This window comes from Salvelinus sp. IW2-2015, linkage group LG18 (genome assembly GCF_002910315.2).
Source record: "Salvelinus sp. IW2-2015 linkage group LG18, ASM291031v2, whole genome shotgun sequence".
Lineage (NCBI taxonomy): Eukaryota > Metazoa > Chordata > Actinopteri > Salmoniformes > Salmonidae > Salvelinus > Salvelinus sp. IW2-2015.
Genome location: NC_036858.1, coordinates 52,772,619 through 52,786,237, shown reverse-complemented (window position 1 = coordinate 52,786,237; position 13,619 = coordinate 52,772,619). Strand labels below are relative to the sequence as shown.

Sequence of the window (13,619 nt, the reverse complement as noted above, 5' to 3'; positions counted from 1 at the left end):
TAAATTWATTGAATATAGAAATCTATCAATCAACGTTCATATTTGACCACATACAACATAGGTCGATGTCTTATTTGGATAGGCCCATCTATTTTCAAAAGGTAACATTTTTCTGATTCTCTGAAAAAATTACAATTGAGCTCGTTGTCTTCATGAGAAGACAATGGGCTGGTGAGGTGTGACATGTATGCAAGTTATCCTAAGGCCTCAACCAACACCTGTCCTACCTGGGAATATGSTCGTAATTACAATGGTAAATAATGKGTATCAAAGAGGATTATTTAAAGGCATGTGTAAGCCTGTGTATGCGGTGAGAAATTGGCTATTCATATACTTTGCCAGGTTTACAATATTATAATTGATTGGGTATTTAATTATATACATATTTTATAATTCATATAAATATTATACATAAAATATAAACTTTTTAAGGGGTTGATTGCAATAGTTAACGTTACATGCAAAAACAACCTGTAACCACTTTGTACAGTAGGCCTACCTCAGCTTTATTATTATTCATATGTATTATACAAGTGTCCAAGTTATTMGTTTTTGGTTGGCTCAGGTGCAATAGCTGTGCTGTCAATATGACCCTCAAGACATATCACAGCATAAGGCATGTTGTACAAAGTATTTATTTTTAATTCAATTGACTGAGCATCCCCATTGATTAAATTATTTCACWGCTCAGTTGCAGAATTATAACCCCRTTGCGCCATCTAGTGTAGGATTCCTACATCATCTGTTAAAACAGAAAGAGATCGAGACAGACACACACACCGCACGCACGCTCACACGCACACACATACACACACTAGCATTTATAACCGGATAATTCACCTCATCACTAGAGCATCCACTAAGAGTTGAACTTATAACTTGCTAATTGATAGTGAAATCTTTGAGCATTAGGATTAGATCTCAATGGCCTAGGCCAAGGTTTCCCAAACTCGGTCCTGGGCCCCCCCTAGATGCACGTTTTGTTTTTTGCCCTAGCACTACACAGCTGATTCAAATAATCAAAGCATGATAATGAGTTTGTTATTTGAAGCAGCTGTGTAGTGCTATGGCAAAATCCAAAACGTGCACACAGGAGATGGGGGGGGGGACCCTGTTTGGGAAACCCTGGCCTAGCCTAAATAATAGGCCTTTATGATGGCATGTTGACATTACGAAAATACTCACTATAACCTCGTTTGAGGGATATAATTTCTTTCTTTCAAACATTTTCATTTTATTTAATTCATCAACTTTTTACACATTGGGGTTCAGGGTGTTTGATGGTTGCCTGAGTCATCAGGCCACTTTTTCAAGTATTGCCATATATTTTCAAGCGGTTTAAGTCAAAACTGTAACTTGGCCACTCAGGAACATTCAATTTCATCTTGGTAAGCAACTCCTGTGGATATTTGGCCTTGTGTTTTAGGTTATTATCCTGCTGAAAGGTGAATTTGTCTCCCATTGTCTGTTGGAAAACAGTTGTCTGTTGGAAAGCAGACCAAATCAGGTTTTTCTCTAGGATTTTGCCTGTGCTTAGCACTATTTTGTTTATTTTTAGCCAACAAAAAAAAACACCCTAGTACTTGCCGATGACAAGCATACCCATAACATCATGCATCCACCACCATGCTTGAAAATATGAAGAGTGGTACTCAGTGATGTGTTGTGTTGGATTTGCCACAAACATAATACTTTGTGTTCAGGACATAAASTTAATTTCTTTGCCAATTTTTTTGCAGTTTTACTTTAGTGCCTTGTTGCAAACAAGATGTATGTTTTGGAATATTTTAGTCTGTACATGCTTGCTTTGTCCACTCTGTCATTTAGGTTAGTATTGTAGAGTAACTATAATGTTGTTGATCCATCCTCAGTTTTCTCCTATCACAGCCATTAAACTCTATAACTGTTTTAAAGTCAACATTGGGCTCATGGTGAAATCCCTGAGAGGTTTCCTTTCTCTCCAGCAACTGAGTTAGGACGGACGCCTGTATCTTTGTAGTGACTGGGTGTATTAATATACCATCCAAAGTGTAATTAATAACTTTACCATGCTCAAAGGGATATTCAATGTCTGCYTTWTTTTGGAGGGAAAACATAATTCCACTTTGGCATTATGGGGTATTGTGTGTAGGCCAGGGACACAAAATCTCAATCTCAATACATTTTAAATTCAGGCTGTAACACAACAAAAKGGTGGAATTCTTATTTAATTTGCATGACACAACACACAAAGAAATAAAACAAAAATAACTTCATAAGTCATAAAAAATGATTTAATTAAGGATACCAAAAATCACTGCAAAGGTCACAATTAAACATAATTTTGTTTTATAAAATCAGACACAGCAAAAATAAAACAGACCAAGCTCTCACAGGWAAAGCCCATTAATACACAATCGATTAGCTCAGTTTAATAAATAACAAAAAATACTTAAACTTGCTAGGCTAAGGTAACATTAGGTATGGTACGGAAAGGTAAGGTACTCAGGCACATAAATGCATATATCCACTAAGAGCAAAGAATTTGCAACAGACACAGCAAACTTCAGATGAAGTCAAGATGTCAACATGTTTCTTTTCACCCTCACTCTTTTGACTGAAAGTAGATAGGATTTCCCAGGTTTACATTTGTTATACTAGGTATCCTTTACGTAAGAAAAATGTGTATTTCTGTATTTTCATACAATACACAAACGAGTTATTGTGAAAAAAAGGAATATAAACTAAAATTGCAGTAATGCTCACAAGGTTTTGTTTTAGATGATAAAACATTTGGCTTTTGAACATAGCAGCCTCTGTTCTAGAGATACAGTAGCAAGCTCACAGATTTGCCCAGAAATKTTCTAATAATTCTTTAGATGTTGTTGACAATAATTGCATTCATCAATTTACAAATTATAATTATACGGGTGTTTAAACATTGCATATATAACTACAAACAAATTTGGTAAACAAATGTAGGGGTGACCAATTCTGGGTGACCATTCAGAAAGTATGGTGCAAAAAAAGCAACAGGGGGCAGTATAGAGCAATAAATTGGTATAGCAATAAATTGTATCATCAGCGCTGTCCAAGTGGAGGTGCAGCCCTTTATTACTTTGTACTTGTTTGAGCAGTGCAGAATTCTTAACATTGGATTACAGTTTGCCCCAGAATCCAACCAATGCCAACCAAAGTCAACCAAATGTAGGAGCAAATACTATCATTCCTTAAAGGGATAGTGCAATTTTCCCCCCTGTAGCTGTTCCTATAGACTTCACACTGTCCCTTTAAAGCAAAATGGAGCTTGTGACATAACAAATCAGAATGTGACAAGAACAGAATGAAGACATAATGACGGCATAACCCACTGGGCTCAGAMGTCAATTCAGCGTCTATTTCAAGTTGGTTCAACGTAATTTCATTGAMATTATGTGGAAACAACATTGATTCAACTAGTGTGTTCCCAGTGGGAAGTCAATGGTGCCATCTGTCAATGATTWTARGAGGCGGGATAATGATGATTTAAAGTGTTTCACTGTTCAGATCCCTCTACACTTGTAAGATATCCAGACACAATGTGTTCCTGACTATCTAAGGGGGTCWGGAAGATCTGATCCCAATCATATCACAATGCATATTTTAATCATCTAAATGTGGGCACAAGACAAGATCAGGACAAAGGACAAATGTTAGAACCAGGTATAAACTGGGCTTGAGAAAGCTCATGAAAGGACGCACATGGATATCTTTGCTATATACCGTACATGTTAAGAGGTACTTCCTGTTTCCGTGACTGAGGGGATATACTGTAAGAAATGTGATCTTCCTGAGATTGGAAAGATTTGCTGTTTTTCTTTGAGCGTTATGCATCAACTCCAGACTGTTCGATTGCCTGCCTGCTTGCTGCCATGTTGGGTCAATAGTTTGGTCCTTTACTAAAAGGATCCCTGCTCCTCATCATGACACCGTAACACATGGATAGATGGCACACCCCTGGCTGRCCAGGCACCCCAGGGTTACCTCTCTTCCCCTCCTCCCCGTTTAGGCCAGGGGGTCCTGGTTTCCCTGGATGACCTGGTTTACTGTCTCCCTGGGGACCCATTGGACCTGGGAAAGTAGACAATTACAAATTAGGTGTTTCTCTTGTCGTTCCAAAACATGTTCTACTGGTTGCCAACAATTCCTAATCCTGTTATTTGATCRGTTTTTACTGAATCGGGGTAGTTAAGGTCACAAAAGGCGAACAGTGTGTTTATCTGCAGAAGAGGGAAAACAGGTTGCAATAGACATGAAATGACTCCCAGAAAGTCTCAAACAGCTWGGACCAAGGACATGATTGGAACAATGTGCAGTGACCCAGACACATCAATATTAAAATAATTGTACTGATTTCATTTCTATCTTGACTACCCAAGTAGAAATAATTATATTACATACAGTGCAATTGGAAAGTATTCAGACCCCTTGACTTTTTCCACATTTAGTTACTTTACACCCTTATTCTAAAATGGATGAATTGTTTTTTTCTTCATCAATCTACAAACAATAGCCCATAATGACAAAGCAAAAACAGGTTTTTAGAAATGTTAGCAATTTATTWWTWTTTTTTTACCCGGAAATATCACATTTACATAAGTATTCAGACCCTTTATTTGGAAACACAGCAATTACTTTGGCAGCGATTACAGCCTGGAGTCTTTTGGGGTATGATGCAACAAGCTTGGCACACCTGTATTTGGGGAGTTTCTCCCATTCTAGGGAGTGTCGCTGCACAGCTTTTTTCAGGTCTCTCCAGAGATGTTCGAATCGGTTCAAGTCTGGGCTCTGGCTGGGCCACTCAAGGACATTCAGAGACTTGTCCGGAAGTCACTCCTGCCTTGTCTGTCTTGGCTGTGTGATTAGGGTCGTTGTCCTGTTGGAAGGTAAACCTTCGCCCCAGTCTGAGGTCCTGAGCACTCTRGAGCAGGTTTTCATCAATGATCTCTCTGTACTTTACTCTGTTCATCTTTCCCTCGATCCTGACTAGTCTCCCAGTCCCTGCCGCTGAAAAACATCCCCACAGCATGATGCTGCCAACACCATGCTTCACCRTAGGGATGGTGCCAGATTTCCTCCAGATGTGACGCTTGGCATTCAGGCCAAAGAGTTCAATCTTGGTTTCAGCAGACCAGAGAATCTTGTTTCTTATGGTCTGAGAGTCCTTTAGGTGCCTTTTGGCAAACTCCAAGCGGGCTGTCATGTGCCTTTTACTGAGGAGTGGCTTCCGTCCGGCCTCTCTACCATAATGCCCTGACTGGGTTGTGCAGCAGAGATGTTTGTCTTTCTGGAAGGTTCTCCCATCTTTACAGAGGAACTCTAGAGCTCTGTCAGTGACCATCAAGTTCTTGGTCACCTCCCTGACCAAGGCCATTCTCATCCGATTGCTCAGTTTGGCCGGGCGGCCAGCTCTAGGAAGAGTCTTGGTGATTCCACACTTTTTCCATTTAAGAATGATGGAGGCCACTGTGTTCTTGCAAACCTTCAATGGTGCAGCAATGTTTTGGTACCCTTCCCCAGATCTGTGCCTCAACACAATCCTGTCTCGGTGCTCTACAGACATTTCCTTCGACCTCATGGCTTGGTTTTTGCTCTGACATGCACTGTCAACTGTGGGAACTTATATAGACAGGTGTGTGCCTTTCCAAATCATGTCCAATCAATTTAATTTACAACAGGTTGACTCCAATGAAGTTGTAGAAACATCTCAAGGATGATCAATGGAAACAGGATGAACCTGTGCTCAATTTCGAATTTATTAGCAAAGGGTCTGAATACTTGTGTAAATAAGGCATTTCTGTTTTTTATGGGGTATTGTGTGTAGACTGATGAGATTTTTATTTAATACATTTTAGAATTAGGCTGTAACCAACAAAATGTGGAAAAAGTCAAAGGGTCTGAATACTTTCCGAATGAACATTATATACAATTTGATGTGCAGTAGCATACCATATGGAGTAAATATATTTCATATTTTACCTGGAGACCCTGGTGTTCCCGGATCTCCAATCTCTGCTCTTCCTGGACTCCCCTTCTCCCCCTTTATTCCTGGATCTCCTGGAAACACAAATAGAAYGCAATGTGTTCCAGTAAAATCCAATGTTTACTTACGTTCTACTCGACTGTTTACCCRTACATACTGCACAGATTAATTGAGTCCTACCTTTCAAGCCACACATCCCAGGACGCCCAGGTCGACCTGGATGGCCCGGCTGTCCAATGGAACCAGGGTTCCCAGTAAAGCCCCTTGATCCCTGGGGTCCAACAGGGCCTGGTACTCCGGGAGTCCCGTCCCTGCTTTGGCAGTGGTCACAGTAACTTTGCTGCTGGTTACTGAGGAGTAGCGAAGGCATCTCCACTGGGATAAAAASACAATGGAGGGGGGCTCAGATATAGGTGCAGTATAGAGAATACAGCAATTATCAAACTTGATCAATACTCACATCTAAGTACCTCTCTGCATATTTGCTGAATGATTTGCTTGGACATCTTCCTTCCCTGTGGAGATGTGACATTGATGGAACAATTATGATGATTGTTGATAAATGAGCAGTTGAATGTGAGACCATGCATGGTGGTGAGTGTACTGGTGGGTTACATACAGGTCTACCCTCTAGTCCAGGTGGCCCAGGAGGCCCAACATCACCGCTCTGTCCTCGAGGCCCAGACGGGCCTGTCTGCCCTGATAATCCTGGCTGGCCTTGGTGACCTCCCAATCCCCTCTGACCGGGGTCTCCTGTTGTCCCTTTCTGGCATGCACAAGAGCATAGTATAAGTACACACAATGCTATACTCTAGATGAGGACGAATGTTTGGCTATTCAGGGCTATAGCAACTTACAGAAGTCAATGACAGACTTACCCCCCCTTTTTGTCCCGATGAGCCATTAGAGCCCTATCAATCAAAGTGATGATGGCTGATTAGTAATGTTGCTTAATCACAATTCAAATCACAACTCAATTTGAGAGTTGTTCCCATACTACCACATTTCCAATACAATTCCTCTACATGAGTGTATTACAACATAGTCAGTGCTAGTCTACAATATGAAATTAATACATTGTGACGAGGAAAATATTCTTAGTTATGAATTATATACACTACCGGTCAAAMGTTTTAGAACACCTACTCATTCAAGGGTTTTCTTTATTTGTACTATTTTCTAAATTGTAGAATAATAGTGAAGACATGAAAACTATGAAATAACACATAACACAAAATATATTTGAGATTTGAGATTCTTCAAATAGCCACCCTTTGCTTTGATGACAGCTTTGCACGCTCTTGGCATTCTCTAAACCAGATTCACCTGGAATTCTTTTACAACAGTCTTGAAGGAGTTCCCACATATGCTGAGCACTTGCTGGCTGCTTTTCTTTCACTCTGCGGTCMAACTCTTCCCAAACCRTCTCGATTTGKTTGAGGTCGGGGGATTGTGGAGGCCAGGTCATCTGATGCAGCACTCAATCACTCTCCTTCTTGGTAACACARCCTGGAGGTGTGTTTTGGGTCATGGTCCTGTTGAAAACAAATGATWGTCCCACTAAGCGCAAACCAGATGGGATAGCGTATCACTGCAGAATTATGTAGTAGCCATGCTGGTTAAGTGTGCCTTGAATTCTAAGTAAATCACAGACAGTGTCACCAGCAAAGCACCCCCACACCATAACACCTCCTCCTCCATGCTTTACAGTGGGAAATACACATGTGGAGATCATCCGTTCACCCACACMGCGTCTCTCAAAGACACAGCGGTTAGAACMAAAAATCTCCAATTTGGACTCYAGACAAAGGTACAAAATTCCACCAGTCTAATGTCCATTGCTCRTGTTTCTTGGCCCAAGCAAGTCTCTTCTTCTTAATGGTGTCCTTTAGTAGTGGTTTCTTTGCAGCAATTCGACCATGAAGGCCTGATTCACACAGTCTCCTCTGAACAGTTGATGTTGTGATGTGTTACTTCAACTCTGTGAAACATTTATTTGGGCAGCAAATTCTGAGGCTAGTAACTCTAATGAGCTTATCCTCTGCAGCAGAGGTAACTCTGGGTCTTCCATTCCTGCAGCRGTCTTCATGAGAGCCAGTTTCATCATAGCGACTGATGGTTTTTGCGACTGCACTTGAAGAAACTTTCAAAGTTCTTGAAATGTTCCGTGTTGACTGACCTTCATGTCTTAAAGTAATGATAGACTGTCATTTCTCTTTGCTTATCTGAGATGTTCTTGCCATAATATGGACTTGGTATTTTACCAAATAGGGCAATCTTCTGTATACCCCCCTACCTTGTCACAACACAACTGATTGGTTCAAACGCATTAAGAAGGAAAGAAATTCCACAAATTAACTTTTAAGAACAAGCACCTGTTAATTTAAATGCATTCCAGGTGACTACCTCATGAAGCTGGTTGAGAGAATGCCAAGAGTGTGCAAAGCTGTCATCAAGGCAAAGGGTGGCTATCTGAAGAATCTCGGATTAACACTTTTTTGTGTTAACTACAAGTGTAGTTAGTTTTTGTGTGCTTACTACATGATTCCATGTTTGTTATTTCATAGTTTTGATGTCTTCATTATTATTCTACAATGTAGAAAACAGTAAATATAAAGAAAAACCCTTGAATGAGTAAGTGTTCTAAAACTTTTGACCTGTAGTGTAGGCTATGGAAGAATCACTGTAATGTGGTTAGAACAGTTTCACATTGAAAAATCATAGCATTTGCAAGCATTAAGTACTATGTAACTGGGCTTCCGAGGCTACTGTCCAATCAACTGTCCAATTGGATAAAATACTTTTATATTATAGCCATAATTCAATCATTGATGTACTGTGCAATTGAAAAGTATTCAGACCCCTTGACTTTTTCCACATTTTGTTATGTTACAGCCTTATTCTAAAATKGACTAAATTCATTTTTTTCCTCATCAAACTACACAAAATACCCCATAACGACAAAGCAAAATAGGGTTTTTAGTATTTACATAAGTATTCAGACCCTTTGTTATGAGACTCCAAATTGAGCTCAGGTGCAACCTGTTTCCATTGATCATCCTTGAGATGATCCACCTGTGGTAAATTCAGTCCACCTGTGGTAAATTCAATTGATTGGACATGATTTGGAAAGCACACACCTATTTATATAAGGTCCTACAGTTGACAGTGCATGTCAGAGCAAAAACCAAACCATGAGGTCGAAGGAACTGTTCGTAGAGCTCCAAGACAGGATTGTGTCGAGGCACAGATCTAAGGAAGGTCTAAGGAATCAGATCTAAGGGAAGTACCCCAAAAATTCCTGCAGCATTGAAGGTTGCCAAGAACACAGTGGCCTATATCATTCTTAAATGGAAGAAGTTTAGAACCACCAAGACTCTTCCTAGAGCTGGCCGCCCAGCCAAACTGAACAATCGGGCCTTGGAGAAGGGCCTTGGTCAGGGAGATGACCAAGAACCCGATGGTCACTCTGACAGAGTTCCAGAGTTCCTCTGAGGAGATGGGAGAATCTTCCAGAAGGATAAACATCTCTGTAGCACTCCACCAATCAGGCCTTTATGGTAGAGTGGCCAGACGGAAGCCACTCCTCAGTAAAAGGCACATGACAACCCGCTTGGAGTTTGCCAAAAGACACCTAAAGRACTCTCAGACCATGAGAAACAAGACTCTCTGGTCTGATGAAACCATCATTGAACTCTTTGGCCTGAATGCCAAGAGTCACGTCTGGAGGAAATCTGGCACCATCCCGACAGTGAAGCATGGTGGTTGCAGCATCATGCTGTGGGGATGTTTTTCAGCGTTAGGGACTGGGAGACTAGTCAGGATCGAGGGAAAGATGAACAGAGCAAAGTATAGAGAGATGAAAACCTGCTCAGGACCACAGACTGGGGCGAAAGTTTACCTTCCAACAGGACAACGACCCTAAGCACACAGCCAAGACAATGCARGAGTGGCTTCGGGACACGTCTGAATGTCCTTGAGTGGCCCAGCCAGAGCCCAGACTTGAACCCGATCGAACATCTCTGGAGAAACCTGAAAATAGTTGTTCAGCGACACTCCMCTTCCAACATGACTAAGCTTGAGAGGATCTGCAGAGAAGAATGGGAGAAACTCCCCAAATAAAGGTGTGCCAAGCTTGTAGCCTCATACCCAAGAAGACTCGAGGCTGTAAATGCTGCCAAAGGTGCTTCAATAAAGTACTAAGTAAAGGGTCTGAAWACTTATGTAAATGTGATATTTCAGTTTTTGTTTTTTTATACATTTGCAAGCCTTTCAAAAACCTGCCTTTGCTTTGTMATTATGGGGTATTATGTATAGAATGATGAGGGGAAAAACAATTTAATGCATTTTAGAATAAGGCTGTAACGTAACAAAATGTGGGAAAAGCCAAGGAGTCTGAATACTTTCCAAATGCACTGTAATCATAGGAAGTGCAACTTACATGATTACCTGGAATCCCCATATCTCCCTTTTCACCTCTTAATCCCTGTAGAGAAAATTCAACTAGCAATTATGATGTTTGTTTTTAGTCGTACAATGTTTTTGTAATTTTTGCTTGTGATTAAATGTAAGGTCTTCAGTAATCAAGTCATTGTCCTTCAGAACAGATTTCAAATTTGCCAGTCATGATTTTAGAATGAGATTTTAAGGAAAGGTTGTTGCTACAGTTGAAGTCAGAAGTTTACATACACTTAGGTTGGATTCATTAAAACTCATTTTTCAACCACTCCACAAATTTCTTGTTAACAAACTATAGTTTTGGCAAGTCGGTTAGGACATCTACTTTGTGCATGACAAGTCATKTTCTCAACWATTGTTAACAGACAGATTATTTCACTGTATCTCAATTCCAGTGGGTCAGAAGTTTACATACACTAAATTGACTGTGCCTTTAAACAGCTTGGAAAATTCCAGAAATGATGTCATGGCTTTAGATGTTTCTGATAGGATAATTGACATCATTTGAGTCAATTGGAGGTGTACCTGTGGATGTATTTCAAGGCCTACCTTCAAACTCAGTGCCTATTTGCTTGACATCATGGGAAAATCAAAAAGAAATCAGCCAAGACCTCAGAAAACTTTTGTAGACCTCCACAGTCTGGTTCACCTTGGGAGCAATTTCCACACCTGAAGGTGCCACGTTCATCTGTACAAACAATAGTATGCAAGTATAAACACCATGGGACCACGCAGTCATCATACCGCTCAGGAAGGAGACGCGTTCTGTCGCCCAGAAGATGAACGTACTTTGGTCGAAAAGTGCAAATCAATCCCGGAACAACAGCAAAGGACCTTGTGAAGATGCTGGAGGAAACAGTACAAAAGTATCTATATCCACAGTAAACAAGTATCTATATCGACATAACCTGAAAGGCCGCCGCAGCAAGGAAGAAGCCACTGCTCCAAAACCGCCATAAAAAAGCCAGACTACGGTTTTGCAACTGCACATGGGGACAAAGATCGTACTTTTTGGAGAAATGTCCTCTGGTCTGATGAAACAAAAATAGAACTGTTTGGCCATAATGACCATCGTTATGTTTGGAGGTAAAAGGGGAGGCTTGCAAGCCGAACACCACCAACCCAACGTGAAGCACGGGGGTGGCAGCATCATGTTTTGGGGGTGCTTTGCTGCAGGAGGGACTGGTGCACATCACAAAATAGATGGCATCATGAGGATGTAAAATTATGTGGATATATTGAAGCAACATCTCAAGACATCAGTCAGGAAGTTAAAGCTTGGTCGCTAATGGATCTTCCAAAATGGACAATGACCCAAGCATACTTGCAAAGTTGTGGCAAAATGGCTTAAGGACAATAAAGTCAAGGTATTGGAGTGGCCATCACAAAGCCCTGACCTCAATTCTATGGAAAATCTGTGGGCAGAACTGAAAAAGCGTGTGCGAGCAAGGAGGCCTACAAACCTGACTCAGTTACACCAGCTCTGTCAGGAGGAATGGGACAAAATTCACCCAAATTATTGTGGGAAGCTTGTRGAAGGCTACCCAAAACGTTTGAYCCAAGTTAAACAATTTAAAGGCAATGCTACCAAATACTAATAGAGTGTAAATCATTCTCTACTATTATTCTGACATTTCACATTCTTAAAATAAAGTGGTCATCCTAACTGACCTAAGACAGGGAATTTTTACTCTGATTAAATGTCAGGAATTGTGAAAAGCTGAGTTTAAATGTATTTTGCTAAGATGTATGTAAACCTCCGACTTCAACTGTATGTCCATGACAGTCAGTTTAATGGATATTTTACATCCAGAGACTCAGTCCAAGTGACTTCTTAACCGCAGTCCTGTGGTGACATTGTCATTTGACTCGGTATGCTACCTAGTTTTTCCCACAAAGATCATAGCTGTCCCTGTTTTCCATGACATTAAATTAAGAGGTTGTTCAACATGATTCCACTCCGGCTAAATGAAAGCAACCACATTTGGAAGGAGGTAGTGAACCGAGCATCCGATTACACCCCAAGCGGTCTTTTGTAAATGGAAAATGTAGCAACCTCTATTTATGTTTTCCCAAGCAATCTCTGGTCCATAAGTAAAAATWACTTTTCAATATGTTCTACAGTTACAGTATGTTCACTTTCATTCTTTGCTGTATACCATTATTTGTTCTCTTGGTCTGAGCAACATGGCAAAATACAATCAAACTGAATACTTGAAATGTCTGGAACATGAGGACAGACTCTCCATCCAAAGCCTCAGGTGTTGCTAATGGGTTTGAAATATCATCAGGTGTTACATAAGAAAACCCAAATTAAATGTTATGAATACCTCCCCTCCTCGTTCACCTGGATCTCCCCTTTTTCCCTGGTGAGATAGAAACGACACCGCAATCATATGTTATTCTTATGGGCAGTAAGAGAATATAGAGTTACGATTACAAATGTTTCAACTTCAATACCCACATACTGCACCACATCCATGACACATGCCATGGATATGACAGATGACAGTATGTTCAACATTATACAAGCCTCTTGTAGTGTTTCACTCGTTTTTTCAGATATTTTGTAGTAAGATTGCAACTTGTCCTGAAGTGGTAGAAATGAAATGAAAGGCAAACTGAAAAGTACTGTTTATGATATTTCTGAAATGGTAAACTATTGTCTCAARAAATGTCTGTGAAACAGTTCCTGTAAACAATACTGTTATAGATCAATTATGTATTTTACTGCATTCGATTAACCCTCACCTGTAAATTGCAGTCCTTGGGGTAATTTATTTATTTCATCCCATGAAAGACTTGCTTGTTTGCTGTAGTATAAATTAATATTCTTTATTGAAGTTAATGGAGGTAAATCTGGAAACACAGCTCACCATAAAGTAGGTTTCTGGCTCCTAATTCTTAATCAAAATGCAACGTCTGTATTTTTCCTCTCTCATTAAATAAACAAAATGTGATCGGGATGGCAACACTGAAAACATTTGCAGAAAACATTCCTAATGCTCAATCCCAGCTCAATCGTACACTACATCTCAGAAGAAGAAAACATTTATATCAATTTCAAAAGGATGTSAGATCCTCTTTGAACAGAACATTTTGTGAAAATGACTATAATTGCTAATTCCAATAATTCCAGTAATTGCTAAATAGGCCTACA

General features: G+C 40.2%; 1 protein-coding gene across 1 annotated transcript in view; it reads right to left on the bottom strand.

Moving 5' to 3' along the window:
• Positions 1 to 2,255: 2,255 nt before the first annotated feature.
• LOC111978790 (collagen alpha-1(XXI) chain-like) overlaps positions 2,256 to 13,619 on the bottom strand; it is an 89,212-nt gene continuing 77,848 nt past the window's right edge. The window contains exons 22-29 of the mRNA XM_070448593.1: positions 12,790 to 12,825; positions 10,443 to 10,487; positions 6,880 to 6,912; positions 6,621 to 6,767; positions 6,462 to 6,516; positions 6,182 to 6,376; positions 5,998 to 6,075; positions 2,256 to 4,089 (exon numbers count right to left, since the gene is read on the bottom strand). Coding sequence (XP_070304694.1) covers positions 3,899 to 4,089; positions 5,998 to 6,075; positions 6,182 to 6,376; positions 6,462 to 6,516; positions 6,621 to 6,767; positions 6,880 to 6,912; positions 10,443 to 10,487; positions 12,790 to 12,825 — 780 coding nt within the window. The 3' untranslated portion in view covers positions 2,256 to 3,898. The remainder of the gene's footprint in view (positions 4,090 to 5,997; positions 6,076 to 6,181; positions 6,377 to 6,461; positions 6,517 to 6,620; positions 6,768 to 6,879; positions 6,913 to 10,442; positions 10,488 to 12,789; positions 12,826 to 13,619) is intronic.